This window comes from Oncorhynchus gorbuscha, unplaced genomic scaffold, assembly GCF_021184085.1.
Source record: "Oncorhynchus gorbuscha isolate QuinsamMale2020 ecotype Even-year unplaced genomic scaffold, OgorEven_v1.0 Un_scaffold_865, whole genome shotgun sequence".
Lineage (NCBI taxonomy): Eukaryota > Metazoa > Chordata > Actinopteri > Salmoniformes > Salmonidae > Oncorhynchus > Oncorhynchus gorbuscha.
In genome coordinates this window covers 164,872-176,389 of record NW_025745849.1, presented here as the reverse complement: position 1 = coordinate 176,389, position 11,518 = coordinate 164,872, and the positions used below count along the sequence as shown (strand labels likewise).

Genomic DNA, 11,518 nt, shown 5'->3' with positions numbered 1-11,518 from the left:
AATGACCAATAACGTTTCGTGAAGATCCTGTTCAGGCAGCGCTCAGCTCCGTTCCGCCAGCAAGTATAATGCCCTGACCTTGGCAGTTTTCCTTCAATATAAAAGTCCGGCAATGAAAATGGTGAAAAATAATTTTAAAATGTCGATATGACTTACTTTTTATTGGGAAATGTTAGCAAATTTTGAATGTGGTTTAACATTATAAAAAAAAGATAAAGAAGATAAAATATTAAACTAATAGAGCATTGACATTATTGTTAGCAGCATTAAAAATACATGATACTAGATAGTTATGGTAACAGTAAAACAACCCATTTTGAATGCTACATTTAGTAATAATATTCATAATATTATTGGTATAATTGTAATCAACTTTAGAAAATCATTTAAAAATCCCATTGTTAATTATTCCATTTGCATTACATGTTTTTCATATTGGATATGTTATTTTTATTTAACCTTTATTTAACTAGACAAGTCAGTTAAGACAAAATCTTATTTACAATGACGGCCAAACCCCAACATTGCAAAACAGTTTGTTTGAATCAATTATTTGGTGACGTGAATATATTTAGTGTAGTTTTATCTAAAAAGGATAACTTTTTAATTGTTTTATAAATTCACTGAGAAGGATGGTCCTCCACTGTGTTATAAATTCACTGAGAAGGATGGTCCTGCTCTGAGGGGCCTCCACTGTTTTATAAATTCACTGAGAAGGATGGTCCTGCTCTGAGGGGCCTCCACTGTTGGATCGACGTGTATGACAGCATGTTCCAGTTTATTTATTTATTTTATCTTTATTTAACCAGGCAAGTCAGTTAAGAACAAATTCTTAGTTTCAATGACGGCCTAGGAACAGTGGGTTAACTGCCTGTTCAGGGGCAGAACGACAGATTTGTACCTTGTCAGCTCGGGGGTTTGAACTTGCAACCTTCCGGCTACTAGTCCAACGCTCTAACCACTAGGCTACCCTGCCACCCAATATCCAGCAACTTCGCACAGCCATTGAAGAGGAGTGGCACAACATTCCACAGTCAACAGCCTGATCAATTCCATGCGAAGGAGTCGCGCTGCATGGTGGTCACACCAGATACTGACTGGTTTTATGCAGTGGTGGTTTTAGCATGTAAATCTTGGTGGGTAATGATTTTGATGCGTGCCAGCAATGCCACAACACTAAACAATACATTAATTACACAATAACGGTGACAAACGGTGCCCACTAACTGTTAGGGCCGACAAAGCTGTCCCAACAGCAGAGATTTATTTTCAGCACCATGGAGGGGGTCCTTACCACTGCTACACCTGGCTATCAGTGGAGCCTTGTTTTCAGCACCATGGAGGGGGTCCTTACCACTGCTACACCTGGCTATCAGTGGAGCCTTGTTTTCAGCACCGTGGAGGGGGTCCTTACCACTGCTACATCTGGCTATCAGTGGACCCTTGTTTTCAGCACCGTGGAGGGGGTCCTTACCACTGCTACACCTGGCTATCAGTGGAGCCTTGTCTGGCAGGGAAACAGTTCATTCAGCCTCATTTACCGCCATTTACAAAAACAATCTGATATGGCTGCTTCGCTTAAACAAAATGTGGTTAATACTGACAATTGAGATGTACAAGGGAACGATGAGCGGATGTAATAGTATAACTTTAGTCTGTCCCCTCTCCCCGACCCGGACGTGAACCAGGTACCCTCTGCACATATCAACAGTCACCCTCCAAGCATCGTTAGCTATCGCTCCACAAAAGTCCTTGCAGAGTGAGGGGAACCACTACTTCATGGTCTCAGAGCGAGTGACGTCATCGATTGAAACGCTATTAGCGCGCACCATCGCTAACTAGCTAGCCATTTCACATCCGGATAAGAGGCAATCCGTAATTTTGTTTAAGACAATGACAGAGCTAAGACGGACGTAGTCAGTATAAGTATTTGTTCAGCACTTTTGAAATGTACAGCGACTGAATTCAAAACATGGCCCGTTCTTACAGTATTCTCCCTGTACACCAAGTCAGAACCGTAGGATAAATAAAGGGGGCATATGAGTAGACAATGAAAGCTCTTACAATTCTCGATGATGGCATTTCTCTAAACAGACTATAGGCTACATGTGCACCACCAAGTCAGAACAGTAGGCTAACGTATGAGGGGGAAGGGACATATCTCCCTGGCATATTACATCATTTTTGCAGCAGCATATAATGGCACAGCGGTTCTTCTTGTGGGCAAATTTTGTCATCAAAGTCTGGCATTCTCTAGATTTATGGTGCTTTCAAGATAACTGGGAACATTTTTTTTTTAAATAAAAGGTTGAATCATGACGTCAGTGATCTTCAGGTCGGAGCTCTAGAAAGAGGCCTGAGTTCCCGAGTTGGATTGAAAGCGTATTTTCCCAGTGATATTCAGGTCGGAGCTCTAGAAAGAGGCCTGAGTTCCCGAGTTGGATTGAAAGCGTATTTTCCCAGTTTGAGCTCGTTTTTTTCCCCAGTTGTCTTGAACTCACTGAAGTCAGTTCAACCTTGTCCACTTGTTTTGAACAGAAGTTGTACAGGTTGACAGGCCAGTGTATTCAACCTGACAGGCCACCACTGAGTATATGTGACCAATAGATGCATGTCTGTTTTCATGTGAAATCCATAGATTAGGGTCGAATTAATTTATTTCAATTGACTGATTTCCTTATATGAACTGTAACTCAGTAAAACGGTTTAAATTGTTGCGTTTATATTTTTGTAAATAATTGTACAAATTTTCATAATTATTAATTTACCAAGTATACAGGATGGAACTTTTATTCTGACGGATTCCCAAAAAAAATCCGCGACCCGGAAGTAGTTCGTTTTTGTTGCCTGTTTCACGGCGGTGTAAATAAACAGTTTGGCCGAAGAGGGTCTGACTGAAACATTCTGCTGTCATCGAGGCGCAGGACTGAAATCTGCTTCAAGCCGAATAGAGATTATATTACTTTTGGAGTGGAGTGAGTCGGTGAGTTTGCTACATGATTATGCTAACTGGTATTATCATTAGCTAGACGAATGTCAGAAGGCCGCTAGTGTATTACCAATGCAAAGACGTTTGGATCGGGGTGTTGTTCTCCTTGGAGCGAAGGTCGAGTACAAGCAAACTTCAGATTTACTGTTGGCATTAGCAAGAAGTGATCGGAGTTAAAGTTATCATTGAGCCAGCTGATCAACTAACGTTAGCTAAAGGTCGCTAGCTGACTGTAGCTTGTTTGAAAGACAGTACGAAAGTTAGCTGTGGTACCTAGTACCTAAGTCTGCATGCATGTTAATGTGTTCTGATTCTCCAGGCCTGTTGTGTTCTGATCCTCCAGGCCTGTTGTGTTCTGATCCTCCAGGCCTGTTGTGTTCTGATTCTCCAGGCCTGTTGTGTTGTGATTCTCCAGGCCTGTTGTGTTCTGATCCTCCAGGCCTGTTGTGTTCTGATTCTCCAGGCCTGGCCTGATCCTGTGTTTCTGATTCTCCAGGCCTGTTGTGTTCTGATTCTCCAGGCCTGTTGTGTTCTGATTCTCCTGGCCTGTTGTGTTCTGATTCTCCAGGCCTGTTGTGTTCTGATTCTCCAGGCCTGTTGTGTTCTGATTCTCCAGGCCTGTTGTGTTCTGATTCTCCAGGCCTGTTGTGTTCTGATTCTCCAGGCCTGTTGTGTTCTGATCCTGTTGTGTTCTGATTCTCCAGGCCTGTTGTGTTCTGATTCTCCAGGCCTGTTGTGTTCTGATTCTCCTGGCCTGTTGTGTTCTGATTCTCCAGGCCTGTTGTGTTCTGATTCTCCAGGCCTGTTGTGTTCTGATTCTCCAGGCCTGTTGTGTTCTGATTCTCCAGGCCTGTTGTGTTCTGATTCTCCTGGCCTGTTGTGTTCTGATCCTCCAGGCCTGTTGTGTTCTGATTCTCCAGGCCTGTTGTGTTCTGATTCTCCAGGCCTGTTGTGTTCTGATTCTCCAGGCCTGTTGTGTTCTGATTCTCCAGGCCTGTTGTGTTCTGATTCTCCAGGCCTGTTGTGTTCTGATCCTCCAGGCCTGTTGTGTTCTGATTCTCCTGTTGTGTTCTGATTCTCCGGGCCTGTTGTGTTCTGATCCTCCAGGCCTGTTGTGTTCTGATCCTCCAGGCCTGTTGTGTTCTGATCCTCCAGGCCTGTTGTGTTCTGATCCTCCAGGCCTGTTGTGTTCTGATTCTCCAGGCCTGTTGTGTTCTGATTCTCCAGGCCTGTTGTGTTCTGATCCTCCTGGCCTGTTGTGTTCTGATTCTCCAGGCCTGTTGTGTTCTGATCCTCCTGTTGTGTTCTGATCCTCCTGTTGTGTTCTGATTCTCCTGGCCTGTTGTGTTCTGATCCTCCTGGCCTGTTGTGTTCTGATCCTCCAGGCCTGTTGTGTTCTGATTCTCCAGGCCTGTTGTGTTCTGATTCTCCAGGCCTGTTGTGTTCTGATTCTCCAGGCCTGTTGTGTTCTGATTCTCCTGTTGTGTTCTGATTCTCCAGGCCTGTTGTGTTCTGATTCTCCAGGCCTGTTGTGTTCTGATTCTCCAGGCCTGTTGTGTTCTGATTCTCCAGGCCTGTTGTGTTCTGATTCTCCAGGCCTGTTGTGTTCTGATTCTCCAGGCCTGTTGTGTTCTGATTCTCCAGGCCTGTTGTGTTCTGATTCTCCTGTTGTGTTCTGATTCTCCAGGCCTGTTGTGTTCTGATTCTCCAGGCCTGTTGTGTTCTGATTCTCCAGGCCTGTTGTGTTCTGATTCTCCTGGCCTGTTGTGTTCTGATCCTGTTGTGTTCTGATCCTGTTGTGTTCTGATCCTGTTGTGTTCTGATTCTCCAGGCCTGTTGTGTTCTGATTCTCCAGGCCTGTTGTGTTCTGATTCTCCTGGCCTGTTGTGTTCTGATCCTGTTGTGTTCTGATCCTGTTGTGTTCTGATCCTGTTGTGTTCTGATCCTCCAGGCCTGTTGTGTTCTGATTCTCCAGGCCTGTTGTGTTCTGATCCTCCTGGCCTGTTGTGTTCTGATCCTCCTGGCCTGTTGTGTTCTGATTATCCAGGCCTGTTGTGTTCTGATTCTCCTGGCCTGTTGTGTTCTGATTCTCCTGTTGTGTTCTGATTCTCCAGGCCTGTTGTGTTCTGATCCTCCAGGCCTGTTGTGTTCTGATCCTCCAGGCCTGTTGTGTTCTGATTCTCCAGGCCTGTTGTGTTCTGATTCTCCTGGCCTGTTGTGTTCTGATTCTCCAGGCCTGTTGTGTTCTGATTCTCCAGGCCTGTTGTGTTCTGATTCTCCAGGCCTGTTGTGTTCTGATTCTCCTGTTGTGTTCTGATTCTCCAGGCCTGTTGTGTTCTGATCCTCCAGGCCTGTTGTGTTCTGATCCTCCAGGCCTGTTGTGTTCTGATTCTCCAGGCCTGTTGTGTTCTGATTCTCCAGGCCTGTTGTGTTCTGATTCTCCAGGCCTGTTGTGTTCTGATTCTCCAGGCCTGTTGTGTTCTGATCCTCCAGGCCTGTTGTGTTCTGATCCTCCAGGCCTGTTGTGTTCTGATTCTCCTGGCCTGTTGTGTTCTGATCCTCCAGGCCTGTTGTGTTCTGATTCTCCAGGCCTGTTGTGTTCTGATTCTCCAGGCCTGTTGTGTTCTGATTCTCCAGGCCTGTTGTGTTCTGATTCTCCAGGCCTGTTGTGTTCTGATTCTCCAGGCCTGTTGTGTTCTGATCCTCCAGGCCTGTTGTGTTCTGATCCTCCTGTTGTGTTCTGATCCTCCTGTTGTGTTCTGATCCTCCTGTTGTGTTCTGATCCTCCAGGCCTGTTGTGTTCTGATCCTCCAGGTTCCTCCAAGCCATGCACTGCAGCTGTGTATGGAGCTCCAGGGCTCTGTCCCCTGCCCTGCTCCCTAGGCTGCTGTCCCATGCAGGATGCTGGGCTCCGGGGACCAGGCCTAGGGGTATCTGGAGCTCCCCTCGGAGACTGGCCTCGGCTGTAGAGACCACGCAGCCCATCCCCCTGCCCAGCCAGGCCCGGGTGGTGATCTGTGGAGGGGGCATCGTAGGGACGTCTGTGGCCTATCACCTGGCCAAGCTGGGCTGGACTGAGATAGTACTATTGGAGCAGGGAAGGTAGGAGAGGCTAAATTATGTGGTCTGTTTACAAGAGGGGGGGGGTGCATGTTTCCAGAACACTTTATCTGTGGTAGGTGGACAATATATTATGATTTCATGAGTTCATTGTTTTACTGGGCTTGTCAGGGGATGGGAGACCAACACAGTGAAAACATGGACTAGCCTACAAACCTTCTGTAATCAATGATAACATCTAGAAATCACAAGGAACCATGGTCTTATGTCTTATTTCTCATTACTCACCCTGCTGGGTTGTGGTCCTCTGTGTGTGGATCCTGCTGGGTGTTAGGCTGGGTGTTGGCACCACCAGGCTGGGTGTTAGGCTGGGTGCTGGTACCACCAGGCTGGGTGTTAGGCTGGGTGTTGGTACCACCAGGCTGGGTGTTAGGCTGGGTGCTGGTACCACCAGGCTGGGTGTTAGGCTGGGTGCTGGTACCACCAGGCTGGGTGTTAGGCTGGGTGCTGGTACCACCAGGCTGGGTGTTAGGCTGGGTTCTGGTACCACCAGGCTGGGTGTTAGGCTGGGTGCTGGTACCACCAGGCTGGGTGTTAGGCTGGGTGCTGGTACCACCAGGCTGGGTGTTAGGCTGGGTTCTGGTACCACCAGGCTGGGTGCTGGTACCACCAGGCTGGGTGCTGGTACCACCAGGCTGGGTGCTGGTACCACCAGGCTGGGTGTAAGGCTGGGTGTAAGGCTGGGTGTTAGGCTGGGTGTTAGGCTGGGTGTTAGGCTGGGTGTTAGGCTGGGTGTTAGGCTGGGTGTTGGCACCACCAGGCTGGGTGTTAGGCTGGGTGCTGGTACCACCAGGCTGGGTGTTAGGCTGGGTGTAAGGCTGGGTGTTAGGCTGGGTGTTGGCACCACCAGGCTGGGTGTTAGGCTGGGTGCTGGTACCACCAGGCTGGGTGTTAGGCTGGGTGTTGGTACCACCAGGCTGGGTGTTAGGCTGGGTGCTGGTACCACCAGGCTGGGTGTTAGGCTGGGTGCTGGTACCACCAGGCTGGGTGTTAGGCTGGGTGCTGGTACCACCAGGCTGGGTGTTAGGCTGGGTTCTGGTACCACCAGGCTGGGTGTTAGGCTGGGTTCTGGTACCACCAGGCTGGGTGTTAGGCTGGGTGCTGGTACCACCAGGCTGGGTGTTAGGCTGGGTGCTGGTACCACCAGGCTGGGTGTTAGGCTGGGTTCTGGTACCACCAGGCTGGGTGCTGGTACCACCAGGCTGGGTGCTGGTACCACCAGGCTGGGTGTTAGGCTGGGTGTTAGGCTGGGTGTTAGGCTGGGTGTTAGGCTGGGTGTTAGGCTGGGTGTTAGGCTGGGTGCTGGTACCACCAGGCTGGGTGCTGGTACCACCAGGCTGGGTGTTAGGCTGGGTGTTAGGCTGGGTGTTAGGCTGGGTGTTAGGCTGGGTGTTAGGCTGGGTGTTAGGCTGGGTGCTGGTACCGTTAGGCTGGGTGCTGGTACCACCAGGCTGGGTGTTAGGCTGGGTGCTGGTACCACCAGGCTGGGTGTTAGGCTGGGTGCTAGTACCACCAGGCTGGGTGTTAGGCTGGGTGTTAGGCTGGGTGTTAGGCTGGGTGTTGGCACCACCAGGCTGGGTGTTAGGCTGGGTGCTGGTACCACCAGGCTGGGTGTTAGGCTGGGTGTTAGGCTGGGTGCTGGTACCACCAGGCTGGGTGTTAGGCTGGGTGTTAGGCTGTGTGCTAGGCTAGGTGCTGTACCTAACCATGTTGTCCTCATCTCTCTGTGTGCTAGGCTAGGTGCTGTACCTAACCATGTTGTCCTCATCTCTCTGTGTGCTAGGCTAGGTGCTGTACCTAACCATGTTGTTGTCATCTCTCTGTGTGTTAGGCTGTGTGCTAGGCTAGGTGCTGTACCTAACCATGTTGTTGTCATCTCTCTGTGTGTTAGGCTAGGTGCTGTACCTAACCATGTTGACCTCATCTCTCTGTGTGCTAGGTGCTGTACCTAACCATGTTGTTGTCATCTCTCTGTGTGTTAGGCTGGGTGCTGTACCTAACCATGTTGTTGTCATCTCTCTGTGTTCTAGGCTGGGTGCTGTACCGAACCATGTTGACCTCATCTCTCTGTGTGCTAGGCTAGGTGCTGTACCTAACCATGTTGTCCTCATCTCTCTGTGTGCTAGGCTAGGTGCTGTACCTAACCATGTTGTCCTCATCTCTCTGTGTGGTAGGCTGGGTGCTGTACCTAACCATGGTGTCCTCATCTCTCTGTGTGCTAGGCTGGGTGCTGTACCTAACCATGTTGTCCTCATCTCTCTGTGTGTTAGGCTGGGTGCTGTACCTAACCATGTTGTTGTCATCTCTCTGTGTGCTAGGCTGGGTGCTGTACCTAACCATGTTGACCTCATCTCTCTGTGTGCTAGGCTGGGTGCTGGCACCACCAGGCTGTGTGCTGGGATCGTCAGCGTGGCCAAGCCCATCTCTATTGAGTGTAAAATGGCTGACTACTCCAACTCCCTGTATGAACACCTGGAGGAGGAGACTGGGGTCAAGACAGGTGGGATGGACTTCTACACTATGACTAGCCTGAGTTCCACTCCATTTGTACTAACATGCCTACAGTATGACTCTAGCCTGAGTTCCTCTCCATTTGTACTAACATGCCTACAGTATGACTCTAGCCTGAGTTCTGCTCCATTTGTACTAGCATGCCTACAGTATGACTCTAGCCTGAGTTCCTCTCCATTTGTACTAACATGCCTACAGTATGACTCTAGCCTGAGTTGCACTCTATTTGTACTAACATGCCTACAGTATGACTCTAGCCTGAGTTCCACTCCATTTGTACTAACATGCCTACAGTATGACTCTAGCCTGAGTTCCACTCCATTTGTACTAACTTACCAGGGGTATTTAGTCTTGTGGAACAACAGATTTACCAGTGGTATTTAGTCTTGTATAAACACAGATTTACCAGTGGTATTTAGTCTTGTGGAACAACAGATTTACCAGTGGTATTTAGTCTTGGAACAACAGATTTACCAGTGGTATTTAGTCAAACAGATTTACCAGTGGTACCAACAGATTTACCAGTATTTAGTCTTGTGGTATTTAGTCTTGTATAAACACAGATTTACCAGTGGTATTTAGTCTTGTGGAACAACAGATTTACCAGTGGTATTTAGTCTTGTGGAACAACAGATTTACCAGTGGTATTTAGTCTTGTGGAACAACAGATTTACCAGTGGTATTTAGTCTTGTGGAACAACAGATTTACCAGTGGTATTTAGTCTTGTATAAACACAGATTTACCAGTGGTATTTAGTCTTGTGGAACAACAGATTTACCAGTGGTATTTAGTCTTGTATAAACACAGATTTACCAGTGGTATTTAGTCTTGTTTAACAACAGATTTACCAGTGGTATTTATTCTTGTGGAACAACAGATTTACCAGTGGTATTTAGTCTTGTGGAAACAACAGATTTACCAGTGGTATTTAGTCTTGTGGAACAACAGATTTACCAGTGGTATTTAGTCTTTACCAGTGGTATTTAAACACAGATTTACCAGTGGTATTTAGTCTTGTATAAACACAGATTTACCAGTGGTATTTAGTCTTGTTTATAAACAACAGATTTACCAGTGGTATTTAGTCTTGTGGAACAACAGATTTACCAGTGGTATTTAGTCTTGTATTTAGTCTTGATAAACAACAGATTTACCAGTGGTATTTAGTCTTGTGGAACAACAGATTTACCAGTGGTATTTAGTCTTGTGATTTACCAGAACAAACAGATTTACCAGTGGTATTTAGTCTTGTGGAACAACAGATTTACCAGTGGTATTTAGTCTTGTGGAACAACAGATTTACCAGTGGTATTTAGTCTTGTGGAACAACAGATTTACCAGTGGTATTTAGTCTTGTATAAACACAGATTTACCAGTGGTATTTAGTCTTGTATAAACAGATTTACAGATTTACCAGTGGTATTTAGTCTTGTGGAACAACAGATTTACCAGTGGTATTTAGTCTTGTGGAACAACAGATTTACCAGTGGTATTTAGTCTTGTTTACCAGTGGTATTTAGTCTTGTGGAACATCCAGAGAGTATTTAGGGCGTTGCCTTGTGTGGTTTAAAACGAGATGACTCATGACTTGGCAGTCCTAATATGTGTGTGTGTGTGTGTTTGTTCCAGGTTACGTGAAAACAGGCTCTCTATGTCTGGCCCAGAATCAGGACCGTTTCCTCTCCCAGTGAAGCGCCTGGCATCCAGGCTGAAGTAAGTCCCTCCCTAACCGCCTTTCTCTTCCCTCCCTCCCTGACCCGGTCTCTCCTCTGGTCTGAATTATAGCTCAGTACTCTCTTCCATTTACCAGATTTACCAGGTATTTAGTCTTGTATAAACAAGATTTACCAGTGGTATTTAGTCTTGTATAGTCTCTCCCAGATGACCCGGTCTCTCCTCTGGTCTGAATTATAGCTCAGCACTCTCTCTCCGGTTCAGAGTCTCCAGGTTACTGACCCTATCCTCTGGTCTGAATTATAGCTCAGTACTCTCTTTCCGGTCCAGTCTCTCCCTAACCTCTCTCCTCTCCCTCTCTCCCCCCTCCTCCCCGGTCTCTCCTCTGGTCTGAATTATAGCTCTCTCCTCTCTCTCCTCCAGTCTCCCTCCTCCCTCTCTCTCCTCCTCTCTCTAGCTCCTCTCTCTCTCTCCTCTCTCCCTCCCTCCTCCTCTGGTCTGAATCTCCTCTCTTTCCTCCAGTCTCTCCCTCCTCTCTCCTCTCTCCCTCCCTCTCCCTCCCTCTCCCCCCTCTCTCCTCCTCCCTCCCTCTCCTCCTCCCTCCCCTCCCTCTCCTCCCTCCCTCCCCTCCTCTCCCCCCTCTCTCTCCCTCCTCCCCTCCCCTCTCCCCTCTCTCCCTCCCTCTCTCCCTCCCTCCCCCTCTCTCCCTCCCCTCTCCCCTCCCTCTCCCCCTCCCTCTCCTCCCTCCCCTCTCTCCCCTCTCTCCTCCCTCCCTCCCTCTCTCCCCTCCCTCCCCTCTCCCCTCTCTCCTCCCTCTCTCCTCCCTCCCCTCTCCCCTCCCCTCTCTCCTCCCCTCCCCTCTTCCCCTCTCTCCCCTCCCTCCCCTCTCTCCTCCTCCCCTCTTCCCTCTCTCCTCCCTCCCCTCTCTCTCCCCTCTCTCCTCCCTCCCCTCCTCTCCCCTCTTCCCTCTCTCCTCCCTCCCTCTCCTCCCTCCTCTCTCTCTCCCTCTCTCCTCCCTCCCCTCCCTCCTCTTCCCTCTCTCCTCCCTCTCTCCCTCCCTCTCCCTCCCTCTCCCTCTCTCCCCTCCCCCCCTCTCCCTCTCCCTCTCCCTCCTCCCCTCTCCCCTCTCTCCCTCCCTCTCCTCCCTCCCTCCCTCCCTCCCTCTCTCTCCCCTCTCTCCTCCCTCTCCCCCTCCCCCTCCCTCTCTCTCCCCTCTCTCCTCC

At 48.7% G+C, this 11,518-nt stretch overlaps 1 protein-coding gene across 1 annotated transcript; it reads left to right on the top strand.

Annotated features, from left to right (window-relative positions):
* Window positions 1-2,840: 2,840 nt before the first annotated feature.
* LOC124020601 (pyruvate dehydrogenase phosphatase regulatory subunit, mitochondrial-like) lies at window positions 2,841-10,382 on the top strand. Its single transcript, XM_046335840.1, has 4 exons — window positions 2,841-2,983; window positions 5,804-6,091; window positions 8,476-8,609; window positions 10,251-10,382. Exons 2-4 carry the CDS (start codon window positions 5,817-5,819, stop codon window positions 10,310-10,312), a joined length of 471 nt encoding a protein of 156 aa, XP_046191796.1. The 5' UTR covers window positions 2,841-2,983; window positions 5,804-5,816; the 3' UTR covers window positions 10,313-10,382.
* The last annotated feature ends 1,136 nt before the right edge of the window (window positions 10,383-11,518 follow it).